Here is a 13231-nt window from a genome sequence, read left to right on the forward strand (position 1 = left end):
GGACGAGTAGTTCTTGTCTGGCGCATCCCTGCACGCTGCCGCCGCGGGGGCGGGTTTGCAGAGCAGGGCGCTGATTGCCTGTCCGAACCGTCAATCACCGCTGGCCCCGTCGCCATGACAACCGCGCCGCCTAGGGCGCGCCGGGCCGGGGCCGGGGCCGGGGCCGCGCAGGTAGGGGACAAAGGGCACGGAGGGGACGCGGCAGCGCTGTGGGAGCGGTGAACGATGCCCCACCCCAGAGCCCGCGACTGCCCCGTGCCGCCTCCGCCGCCCCTTCCCGCGGCGCTGCCAGCGGGCCCGGGGCCGCGCTTCCTCGCTGCCCCTGAGGGGCCGTGCCGAAGGCCGGAGCGGAGCTGCGGCTGCAAGCACTGCCCAGCCCCGCCGCAGCGCCCCGGGCTGCTGCAGCCCCCGGCAATCCACACCAGCCCCGCTCTCCGCACGGATCTTGCTCCGCAGTTCAAAAACGAGACGGTTATTTTTCTTACCTCTGCTTAAAGAAGTCTAAAGAAGTCTAAAGAAGTTCTATTGCAAATTTTTACAATATAGCATTTCTGTTGCAAAAGTCGCGACAGTGCAACATATGTTACTGTTTGGTTCCTGGCAGGACCATGTTATGACAACTTCTATGTCATACTTAGTAACTTTTTAAGTACCAACCAAATTGCTACGATATTTTAATAATCTGGACCAGCGGTACTGGCTCATACCAGAAGTTCTGTCTGGGCAAGATAGTAAAGCCATATTTCCACTTTTCCACTCTTTGTACCTTTTTTTTTTTTTTTTTTTTTTTTTTTTTTGGTGGTTTAATGTATTATCATTACTTTTAGTAACCCTCAATTTTTCATCTGTCAGTTTGCCCTGTTACGTTCTCACACTGTGTGCTTCTGGCAGCTGTCCTGTCCACAGGCAGTATATTTTCAACTTAACATACTTGTGCAATGAAATTCTTCTGCAGTCCTGTTGTTTGTTCCCAGTTGTTTGTTCCACGTCCGTAAGCTCATGTGATGCCAGCTCGATCTCGTGTTAGGACCATGAATCAGCATCTCCTGGTCACTTTCTCTGTGTCCCTTGTGATTTCACTGACTTCTATCACATCATTTTCAGGCTAAAAATAATCCTAGTTTATTCCCAGTACAAAATATGTTCTATGTCTTCAATCATCCTTGTTATACCTTTTCCAATTTTAATCTATTTCTCTTTGAGTAAAAGAAAGGAGAGAATCAGAACCCAGTATTAGCCAACATTCTAATGAAGTTTTCCATTTTGTTCTCTTATGGCTTTCTTATTAATTCTTAACCTAATTTTACACATATTGTACTTACCATCCCAGATACTGTAACTACACCTACTAGTTTATATCAAATAAGAAAATCAACACCAGGTTCAAGTAAGCCTGATTTAATGAAAAGTTGTAAATATGAAACCAGGTACATTCAAATTTAACTATTTATATGCTGAAATTATTTGGCAGTTGCCAAAACTTCAGCTTTACTCCCTACAGCTTATACAGTGAAGTTGTGTCCAAATATGCACAAGGATTATTAATAATTTTTAATAATTTTGTATTATTTGCTCTTTGTGTAGAGTAAAATAGACTAAATTTAATTAAAGGCAACATTGCATGTGAAATTCTGGAGAGGCAAAGTAATTTTCAAGATGGTATTTTTAACATGTTCCTAAATGATTACCAACAGAAATGTGTGTTTTAGCTTGCTAGTGATACAACAAAAAAAGCAATTAGCACATAGTTTTGATCCTTTCCTTGTAGTGCTTTTGTAAAATAGACATGCATCTAATTCTTGTCATCCCAAATTATATTAAATTACAGTCCTAAAATAGTAATGCACACAAAATTGACTTTAACCATTCAATTAGGCAACTAATGAATCATTCTGAGTCCTAAAATCAGATGGCATCTTATGCAGAACTGATACCTAATTAGTTTTTGCCTTTTGCAGAACCTAGCAACTTCACAGATTTGTTTTTAGCTGTAAATGTTTCAGTACATTAAAAGATTAGGAGAACACTCTGATCTTATTTTTTCTCTTAAGCCTAATGTTCAAAATATTAGAGCCATCTGTAAACAAACTAGGCCATAAAATGTCAAACAAAGTTGTCAAATATTTACCCAGATTTTAGCAATTATGTAATGTAACACTGTGTTCCACTGGAAAACTGCTGAAAAACTAGACTGAACATAATTAATGAAACCTAAATATTGCTTACTTTCTAAAAATAAAATACATGGCAATATTTATGAAAATTGATTTTCAAAAGCTATAATTTTATATAGATTTTACACTCTTAAAATTTTCGAATTATATTAATTTAATGTTGTTTCCAACCTCTTCTCAATCATAGAATCATAATTTTTTATAAACATAATGGAAAGGCATAATACATTTGTGTGTGCCTTGACAAGTCCTTTTTAAATAAGCAGTTACTAAAAGAATAGTAACTAACCACAGATTAAAAAATTAATCATTTTGGTCACATTTTCAGATAGTCCACTAATATAGAATGATTTTTTCATGGCTTTCTTGATAGCATTTAGTATTTTGTATAAAAACTTAGGGGGAAAAAAGCAAACCCCCAAACTAAGAAGAAAAGACTGAAAATAGTAGCTTTTAATTTACATATTGGGACTTTTGTCCTATTATACTTTTTTTTGGAAGAGGTGAGGTACAAAAGGCTGCTCGTCAATATATATATTTGAAAATTTGGTGTGTGTGTGTTTCCTGAAGGGAGCACCTGGAGGTTACCATATTCCTATGTAAAAAAACAATTTTGCATCTAGGCTTTGTAAGTGGCTGTGGGCCCGGTCATGCGTCCAGAGAAGCTTCTGGAAGCTCTGCCTTCACTTTCTCTGCAGGCCTTCCCTGTTTCCTGACCACTGACAATCACATGGCCACAGGATGACGGAGGGGCAGGGCGATATGGATTTGGGGATATTGTGGTAAATTAAAAGCTACTATTTTCAGTCGTTACTTCTTAGTTTGGGGGTTTGCTTTTTTCCCCCTAAGTTTTTATACAAAATACTAAATGCTATCAAGAAAGCCATGAAAAAATCATTCTATATTAGTGGACTATCTGAAAATGTGACCAAAATGATTAATTTTTTAATCTGTGGTTAGTTACTATTCTTTTAGTAACTGCTTATTTTAAAAGGACTTGTCAAGGCACACAAAAATGAATCTACCTCTGTAACTCTTCCTTTCCATGGAGGAGGAGGAACTGATTACTGGGACACCATTTGAAAGAGTTTTAACTGTTTTTATAGGTAAAATATACTTGAAATCCTTTGAAAGGAAAGGAATGTTTTTATTTGCAAGTTATTTTACTAAACATAGGATGTGACTTATGTCAACCTTCTCAGTGTTTCCTCCATTCATGTGACTTAGAGATTAGGATAATCAGAGGAACTCACTCAAAATTTCCAATTTGTTGCAGTGCATAATTATGAAATTGTGAAGTAATATATTGTGACTGGAATATGTATGAGATGGTTCATATTGTCCTTCAACTAATTTCTGCAAGAGCTGCCCTCATCTCCTGTCCTGGAGGGCTGTCTCTCTTACACATGGGTATAAATGTTGGTTTCAAGTTAGAATAATCACAGAACCCATTTACAAAATACGTTACAATTTTTATATGTAAATTATACAAGAAGATAGATAAGAAACAGCTTTGCACAGCTTTCCTTTTTAAATAAGGAAAAATTAATTTCTTTTGACCATCTGAGTTGATGTGCACTCTCAGTGAGGTAGGCCTAAGTGTTTCAGAACTATAACCTAAACATATTGTATAGGTTCCTTTGAATGATTATACATGTATATGAATATATTAAAAATACATACATACATATATATATATATATATATATATATATATATATATATATATATGAAAATATATTGGCTTACACAGAACTATGTTAACAGTGTTTCCACTCCTGTATTAGACAAAAAGACTGTGAGAATGAAGGCAGAAAAAATTCCCAACTTTCTCCTTAGATTCATGATATATGATTTGGGGAGAGCAGGTTTAAAAACATCATGCCATGCACAGCAAAAGTTTCAGAATTCTGAAACATTATTTTCTTTGCATTTGTATCAGCATTGCTTTTTGGAAGAAGCAGAAGATTAAATTGGTACTATTCTTCAGACAGATTAATGGAGGGGACTGCATTTGCCATAACCAAGAGAGATTAAAAAAGAAATACACTAAGATGTCATGGATGCAGCCTGCCACCTGTGATCTGCAAGATCCAGTATGATACAGAAAAGAGTCTGAGGATTTATTGAGTATATTTTTTCTACTTTGATTGGAGTGGAAAAGAAAACTGCATAACTGCTATAAGAGTGTCAGACTGCTCACATTAAAGCCAACACCAAAATTTACCTTGAGTTCATGGGAGGCCAACATGTATCCCAAACCTCAGCTATTCCATCGGGCTATAATTCATGACCCATATCTTGCCATCAGTGGCCATCTCCATACTAAAATTTAGATCAGAAGCTAAGATTATATTGCTTGCTTCTGGAGTACTTGAGAACTGTGTTACAAAACAGTAAACCACTGTTTCTCAGTCTGGGTATGCCACTGAAATTGCAAATGTACAGGCCACAGCATGTTTGTTTTAGCATTCACTATTTTTAAGGCTGTTCATAAGGAAACCTTCAAGACATAACATTTATTTTATAAATAATTCACCTTTTTACCTTAAGCATCTTGACAGTAAATGTACTGTTCATGTGCACAGGCAGACAGGCTGCAGCTCCTATAAGAGATAATCAGAAATAGTTATGTCATGCCAGCATTCCTGAAGGTGCCATCTCTTTCTGTCCTATCTGCATCTACTTTCCTCTTGTTATTGGTAAAATTGTAATAGCACCCAAACACTGTAGCTGCTCTGTAGACATTTAAAAAATGGTTCCTCTCTCAGTCAGTTTACAGTGTTAAAAAGTGTGAACATGGAGGAGGGAGGATGAAAACAAAGTGAGAACTCCACTGTCCTTATCCCATCTGAACACCTCTGGCTCTTCAATATTAACATCAAACAATTTTATCACTGCTAAGAGAATTTGGGCCATCCTGATTTAGTTGTTCCATCGGCTGCTGTGTGAGCACCTCCCACATGATGGTGCTGTCCAGCCTGAGCAGCAGGCAGACAGAACTGCATTTTCTTCTTGCCATGGAACTGAGTCTTTCCTGCACTTCTGTTCTAATCCTTTCTCCAGATATTGACATGAATGAGAGCAAATGAAACAGGAGTAGCCTTCTGTACAATATCATCTCCTGCTGTGTGGTTGCTACATTTAATCAGGCATATATCTTCTTCCTGAGCTTGTCATCCACAGAGCTACACAGAAAAATAAACTGCAAATAGAAGTGCTTTGTGCAGCTGAGTAATGATTTACACTTACAAACACTGGGACAAACATTTATAACTGGTGAGTTTTCACCCATGCTCTTCCCACTTCATCTCAGGTCTTTAAGCTTTTAGTAAGGGAAACCTCTATCCTAATTTAACCTGCCACTATTTTGGACAATCAGTGTTTATTTTTAAACACTCTGGGCAAAAGAAATTTTTCCATCTATTACACATGATATGAAAATACAGCTTATGATTTAAAATTATGAAACATACCTTTATCTGCATATGAAAATATTACTATAATGATAAGCTACATAAAGTCATGGACCAAATTTTCACTCATATATGGTGCATTCTGTTATCTATTTAAAATTATTAATGATACTTATCTTTCTCTAGAGAAATCTGAAAAAATGTCCAAAAAAGTCAAATCCAGCAAGACCACCTTGAAAGGTTCAAAAACACCGGCGAAGAAACAAAAAGGTAAAACAAAGCTAAGGAATCGTGAAAAGGAAAAAGAAACACATCTTGGTATGTAAGCTACAGCAACAATGAAACGAGCAGCAACCTGGGCTCACATGAGATCTACCTTAATTATTTTGGCCCCATGCATTTAAAAAAAAAAAACATGAGATCAATTAGAATATGTTATTTTATATCAATAACTGAGAGAGGTAAAATGACTCATTATAATTCTGTAACCAACACTACTGATAGCATCATGTCATTTTATTTCAGGTAAAAAGGATGAAGTTGATCTTTCTATGGCCAGTATAGGTAAGTGCTATGATGACTGAGCTTTAAAGTAGTAATTATGGAATACTCAAAGCATTTTGAAGCTTCAGTGTTACTAATGCAGGAAATTAAAAGAAAATATTTTTTTATGAATGTGAAAAAATAGAAACTATTAAGAAATGCAGCTATCACAGTAATTACAGTGGCTCTCTGAGTAGCAGGCAGTGCAGCAGGAAACAGGTATGGGTTTTAGAAGAGGTTTTTTTCTTGGTTTGAGAGGAGTTGGGATAGGGGGAAATAAGCATCTAACAGAATTATAGGGTGCAAAATCTTTGCATTTAGAAATAGTTTAGCAATTGAAAGAAAAACATGAATTTTTTTTATAATTCATTAATCTTTGATCTTTGTCAAACCATTATTAAATTTCATGAGAAGATTATTTTAGGAAACCACTTGTGGTTCTTAATCATAGATACCAATAGACATCAATTAGCATATTTCTGTCTTTGTAGGGGAAAAAAATTAACCATTTAAAAGTCACAATTTGACTTATGTTCAAGTAAAGTTCAGTTTGTGCAATTATCCCTCAGACATAACTTAAATTAATATCAAAGTAAAATTTATCTATAGTTTACAGGAACAGTCCAAAGGGTTATCTTATTAATTGGCTTGTAACAATACAGCTTTTATTGTTAAAAGCTAAAACAGTGTGGCAAACAAGAAATACACAAACTAGGTAATTCTAGGTAAAAGAAACTGTAAATCACTTGCTTTCCTCCATAGTCCTATGAGCACGGGGTGAAAATTGTTCTCTGGTTAGCATCACCAAAATGGCTAACCTGCAGTTAATGAAAATGCATAAAAACTAATCCCTCCCATGATTAAAGTGGTACTTTAAAAAATGTGTTTTCAGTGTTCCAGGAGATGGTTAGTACGAGAGAATTGTACCTCCACCTACTGGCAAATGAGGTTAGAGCTCTAACAGCTAAAGTACTGCTAGGAACGTGTTGCTGAAAGCAGGAAAAAGCACTGGTGTAAGCAAACACTGCCTGTGCAAGATTTAAACACTGTGCACACACTCCTTAGGCCTGCAAGTTTTATTTACTTCTTCCTTAGAGTTTCTTGGTCTCTTGTGAAGTTCTCCTAGTGCTAAGAGCTGCTGTTACAAATGATACAGGTACAATTTATGAATAGAAAAACAATGTGAAGCCTATGATCAGATGTTACACACTTTTTACTGGAAAAGAGCATTCAATAAAAATGTTTATAATGTAACAACTCCAGTATCTGCTCCTTATATTATAGATTCTGTTAGAAATAATATTCTGTAATATAGAATTTTAATTCTTTAGACTGAAAGGTGTAATTTTGATTCAGATCATTACTTTGTTTTTAGCTTGGGCTTATAGCAATAGAGTGATGAAAAAAAATGCACTTAGAGTATCTGTCGTACTCTGTTTCCTCTTGTAGTGATGTTCATTGTATTCTTGCTTAACTTTAATGTATGTTTGTATTGTTTCATTTGGCAATGAAAACTACATCTCTTTAAAAGGATTGTTTTCAGCACTAGCATTTGTGCACGAGGCTGTATACATAATTCAGAATTTAAAAAACAGCACCATAAAAGCTTATTGTTACAAACAATAATGTCTAAAACAACCATTAATCCTGGCTTGGATTTTTGGGGTCTGGTGTTAGCAGCAGTGAGTATGGACCAGATGACTTGTAGGTCTTTTGCAATCAACATCCCTATGATTCTGTATATTTTGGAAGTATCCACACAGAAATCCTGTAAATCTCCAAGATATCAAAAAGGAAAATCATGCAATATTGATTACAGTTTGTGATGAAAGTGAACTAATGGCCTGTGCATGCTACAAACAGATTGTATGTGCTATGAAATAAGTAGTGGACACTGAGTAATCCATACTTGGAACAGTGTAGCATGCACCAGAAACATCAGGCATGCCATTAACTTTAGTGATGACTATGGCAGAGCAGATGCAGTGGAGTAGCAGCACTGAAAGATTTTAAAGGATAAATGTCAGATTCATCAAACATAATGTACTATGTGCTAGGATTATGCAGAGATTAAGGAGGATTTATCGTTTTGTTAGTCCTTGTTGGCTTAGATTAGAGAGGACTTCTTGAAACGTGCTGACACAGCTGGTCACAATCATCATTTGAGGTATGTCAACTTCTCTTCAAGGCATGCACAAAGAGGAAAAACCCCACAGGTGCTGGGAATTAAGATAAAATACTAAGTAATTTAAACTAAGACAAGAGACTGAAACAAAGATAGAAAGTATCAGCTATTATCACAACAGCCAGCACATTTCAATACAGAAAAACAGGACACAGTATACATGTCCCTAAGTCTTTTCATTTCCAGTTCACAAAAAAGATGAACATCTGCTAACCTTCTCAGGCAAAAATGTAGTGGCCTTCACAAGGAATGCTCCTACTAGGGCAGCTGAGACAGAGCATGAGTCTGCTAGCAGGGCAGTGTAGCAAAGGAGGAGTCTTAGGGGCAGGGTTCAATTAGCTGGGCCTAGAGTGATCTTAGCCCCTTACAGCAGTAATGCAAGCTGGAGACAGAATATGTAACATGAGAAAAAGCAGCATTACCCACACTGCCTGACTTACATACAGCTGGCACACACAATAAGAAGAACTGCATTTTATCCTCAGATTGAGTGTTTACAGAGCATAGCTGACAGGTCACCTAACTGCATCCAGACTCCCCCAAACCAATGAAGATGCCCATGCTAGCACAAGGATAAGAAATATCTTGTTCTGAGTTAATATGAATGAACCTAATAGACATCATGTGCGTAGAAAACAACAGCTGTATATTCTCCAGTAGAACTGAAAATAAATATCTGACTTTAATCTCAGTGAGCTTGCCTTAGTCTCATTTGATTAGTGAGAAATAGTGTCTCCTGCACTCTGAACTCAACGGGAGCAAGATGAAAGTCCAAAATCAGAAAAGCATCCTTACTTGGGAGAAGCCTCACCTAGATTAAACTTTGGCTTAATATGGTGTTGCCCTACAAGGAAGGACCACAGGGTATTTATTCAAAGGCTTTCTTAAGTCAGAACCATGTGGTTTTGCCCTTAATATATTAAAATATATATTATATTAAAACCAACCCATTAAAGATTTTTCACTAAAGTTGCTAATTACCTGTTCATCAAGAAGGAAAAAAGCCCCCCATACCAGGGAAATGATATTCATTATGTGCCAAATGTTGGGTAGAGTATTTTCAAAGATTAATAAAGTATATATAATTTGTATTGTGTTTCAATACCAAAACCAAAGCTGAGAGATTCAAAGGCATTATGCTAGAGACAGTAGTGTTATCAAAGTACACATGAATGTTTAAACAACACTCTGAAGTTATTGTGCAATTTTGCTTTTTTCAAAGGCCACCCAGAAATCTTTCCTTTGCTTTTGACTGTAAAGACACAAGAAATTTTTAATTGCCGACCTGATGAGGATGTCACAGAAGAAAATTATTTCAAGTGTATTAAAAAAGAGGATATAATTCAAGACCTGAAAACAAGAGCTAAATCTTCTGATTTCCACCCTCTCAAAAAAGTTATCCTAGTATGTAGCATATTTCATTCTCACTTTAAGACTTATGCTCTCAGTGTCCATTCTTTTGAAGAATGGGTCTGTTCTTGTTTGACCCTGTGTAAACACACTGATGTGGTAATATCTGAGTGCTAGAGGTCATGGACCATTGTTGACTCAAAGTTTCTCATGGCTTGCCATGCATTTTTTCTACTAACTTCTGATTGAAAATACACTAAAAGTAACATAAATACTATTGGTTTTGATTCTGTGAACTGACAGAGCTTCACATATTTGGCTTCCCCTAATTCATGGCCTATTTATTGAGAACCATTAAAACTGTTTATTTTTTGTTTAATTGTCTGTATGAAAGATTAGTTTTGTCCCAGTCTTATTTTTATTACAAAATAAACCCCATCTATTCCTTTCAATTGCCACACGAAATTCTCTAAGAATACAAAATTAACTTAAGATACTAAATTGGTGGTAGCTTTTCCAGTCATAACCTCATGTTTGTTTTGAATATTATTTGTTTTCATATTTCCACTAATTATTTTCATTAAAATAGGAATATCCAGGGGAAGAACTCTTGGTAGTTTTTGATCCAAACCTCCAGTATGGAGAGAACTTTTATATTGTTGCTTCTGAAGAAGCCAAGGAAAACTTTCTACAGGTAAAATGCAAGTATACCAGAGCATTGTTCTATCTATGAACATTTCAGAATCTAGTCTCAAACAAAGATGTCAGGAATGGTATTGTTAAGCACCCAGTATTTCTCTAATGGTTAAGCTGATCATGGAAAAATATGTGTATCACTGTAAAAAAAAAATTTATTCTGAGATGGGCTAAATTAATTTTTGCATTTTACTTCAGAGGGCCTGTATAACACCCACTGCTGCATTTTTATCATAAGCATTCATTTTCTCTGTAAATAATCAGTTTTCTCAGGCATAAAAGTAACAGAAAATAAATAATATAGTGTGTTTTCAAAGAACTATTATACTTATTTTTCATAATATCTATGAATATATTCTTCAAATCATGAAAATGTTCTTGAGTTCTAAATAGGCATAGATAAATAGAACTTGTACACTGCACTGTAGGAGAATGTTTATAGAAAGATTATATAATTTTTCAATATGAGTTTGCCATCCAGCATCAGGGAATCAGGAGAAACAAAAATTAAGAAAAGTAAAATGCAGTTCCAGGCCAGAGAGCCTAATGGAAAAAATCACTATAAATTCTTTTTATATGAAGATTTGCTTTCAGGACAACAGTCTCTCTTTGGTAGTTAAATATTAAATATTATTGGAAAATTGTAATGCACAAATGAACAGGACCTAAGCCAGCCCCGCTCAGGGGCACAGTATACACAGACTCACTGCACTGAGACAAAAGTAAAGAATGTGAGTGAAGACTGAAACCTGGGTTTCTAGTTAGTACTTACATTTCAGTAACAAATTTTTGAAAATGTACAATTTCTCACTGTTTGATATCACAGTCTTTAGCATCTGCAGAAGAAAGAGAAGAAACAGAAGAAGAAAACAGAGAGGAAACTCTGGAAGTCCACAAACCTTGGGTTTCCCTTGGCAGTGAAAAGGAAGTTGAAGAAGAATCTGTTAAAGAAAGGGATACAAAGGTCAGAATCAACACATATTAGTCAATGAAATAAATATAAACCCCCTGTGTTTATTTTAAGTTCCTTAAAAAAAAAAATGTCAGGAAATTGGAAGCTGTAATCCTAGTTTTTATTGAGGTCTTTCAATAAAACTAACAGAGAGAAATAGAGAAATAGCTAAACTTTTAACAAAAGCTGAAAGTGCTGCAGAAACTTTTATTTTGAACTCTGTTCTCTTTAAGTCTTGCAAATAAGGCATGTATCACTGGATTGGACATAACTACTTTTTAAGGTGTAAGGTTGAAAGTCCTGAAAGACCATATTTGGTCACTGGCACCTCTGCCACTTTTTGCTCAGTTTACCAAATGGCCAGATGACAATGGGAGTCATTGCTCTGTTTCCATGAAGCTCAGTGAACAGTTCTAGTATATGAATGGCATTTAAGTAGCATGCAACAATCTTTAAGCATCCTCAGGTATTACTAGCTGACTTTACAGAAGAACATATTTAATTAATTACATCTACAGATTATACATATATATATATAGAGAGAGAGAGAGAGAGAGAAAATTATATGTCCAAAAACTAGATCAACTCACAGCTGTCACTTAAGTGGTGATGTGTGGGGCATCTCCAAGTATTTAACTGTCCATGAGTGACATTTTTACTCAGTACCTAAGTCCCACTTCAGGAAAGACTGGCTAAGTTTTGATAGTTGTCAGCAACTGAACATCTTGCTTACACCTAAAAAGATGTCTGATTGTTCTAAAGCTATTTCACAGTATTCATTTTAACACGTTCACAGTCTAAGAATTCTGTATTCTCCATTCTGCATTGTTGCCAAGATCCACTCAAAAGCATTTTTAGCTTACTTTCCTTTCCAGTTTTGTGGGAGGTGCTGGCAAAAAGTACCTGGATATGAAGCCAAGACAAAGCAATACCTCTCTATTGTTCAAAATCAAGTGCCTACTTCTCTTTCTGGGCAGAAGTCAAGATGTGCCCCTTCATCCTTCCTAGTTTTCAGCATAAGGAAACTCCTTTGAACTTTTCTGCATCTTCTTCAGAGTACTTTTCTCACCCTAGGCACTGCAAAGGAAGTTGAAATACCTCTCCCAAAGTTGAGAATTCCACCAAGAGGGAAGAGCTGAAAATTAGGTCTTAGAAGCCTAATTCAGTATTACATAAGTCTTCCTGCAAATAAATCCTTTAATTAAATATGCAGTTTTGATACTGGATTAAATAGCAAACTATAATTATCTTGTCCCACTAGCAGTAATCCAAAAATGCTACAACTTCTAGTTTTACAAATACAAACCTGTATATTACATATGTAGTTTATTTATAAGAGCACTTCGGAATTTCAAACTGCAGAAATATGACCAAGCTCAACACAGAAATCATTAATGGAACTAATTCTACAATTAAATGAATGCAGCCATTTTAAAGAATGAACTTTCCAAAAGCTTTCTTTTCCGCTAGCCATGGAAATGTATCTTTTCCAGATTAAGTACAAGATCTCTCGAGTTCGCAGGAAGTTTGGTGCACCCATTACATTTACTGACAAGAATGCTTCAGATGAAAAAGACAGCTATGCTGAATGCACGGCCTATGAAGATGATACTTTTAGTATTAAAATGCTTGAAAGAGATGTGGGGGTGCAAATGGTTCCAAAACTAAGAGAAACTAGTACTCAGACAAAATGGTAAGTATGAGAAAACATTTATCAGCTTATTTATTAAGCTACGTACTGTTTCTTATCTCAACTAAAATTCTGGAGTTATTCAGTTACAAACTGATTAATAGAACAAAATCAGATGCTCTGTTTGCATAGTTTTTCTTAAATATTTTCTTAAAAGCATCTAGAAAAAACTATATATTTAAATTTTACACATTACATAGGTTTCTGTCTTTGAAATGTTTTCTA

General features: G+C 35.9%; 1 protein-coding gene across 5 annotated transcripts in view; it reads left to right on the forward strand.

Moving 5' to 3' along the window:
* The first annotated feature begins 114 nt into the window (after nucleotides 1–114).
* DNAI3 (dynein axonemal intermediate chain 3) overlaps nucleotides 115–13231 on the forward strand; it is a 27914-nt gene continuing 14797 nt past the window's right edge. For 4 of the 5 annotated variants that reach the window (XM_053950494.1, XM_053950496.1, XM_053950497.1 and 1 more), the window contains exons 1-7: nucleotides 115–171; nucleotides 5779–5860; nucleotides 6116–6154; nucleotides 9541–9722; nucleotides 10258–10362; nucleotides 11191–11328; nucleotides 12810–13009. In XM_053950494.1, coding sequence (XP_053806469.1) covers nucleotides 115–171; nucleotides 5779–5860; nucleotides 6116–6154; nucleotides 9541–9722; nucleotides 10258–10362; nucleotides 11191–11328; nucleotides 12810–13009 — 803 coding nt within the window. Of the gene's footprint in view, nucleotides 172–5253; nucleotides 5454–5776; nucleotides 5861–6115; nucleotides 6155–9540; nucleotides 9723–10257; nucleotides 10363–11190; nucleotides 11329–12809; nucleotides 13010–13231 lie in introns of those variants that run through there. The other variant, XM_053950498.1, reaches the window with a different exon arrangement.

The sequence above is a fragment of the Vidua chalybeata genome, chromosome 9, assembly GCF_026979565.1.
Source record: "Vidua chalybeata isolate OUT-0048 chromosome 9, bVidCha1 merged haplotype, whole genome shotgun sequence".
Taxonomy (NCBI): Eukaryota; Metazoa; Chordata; class Aves; order Passeriformes; family Viduidae; genus Vidua; species Vidua chalybeata.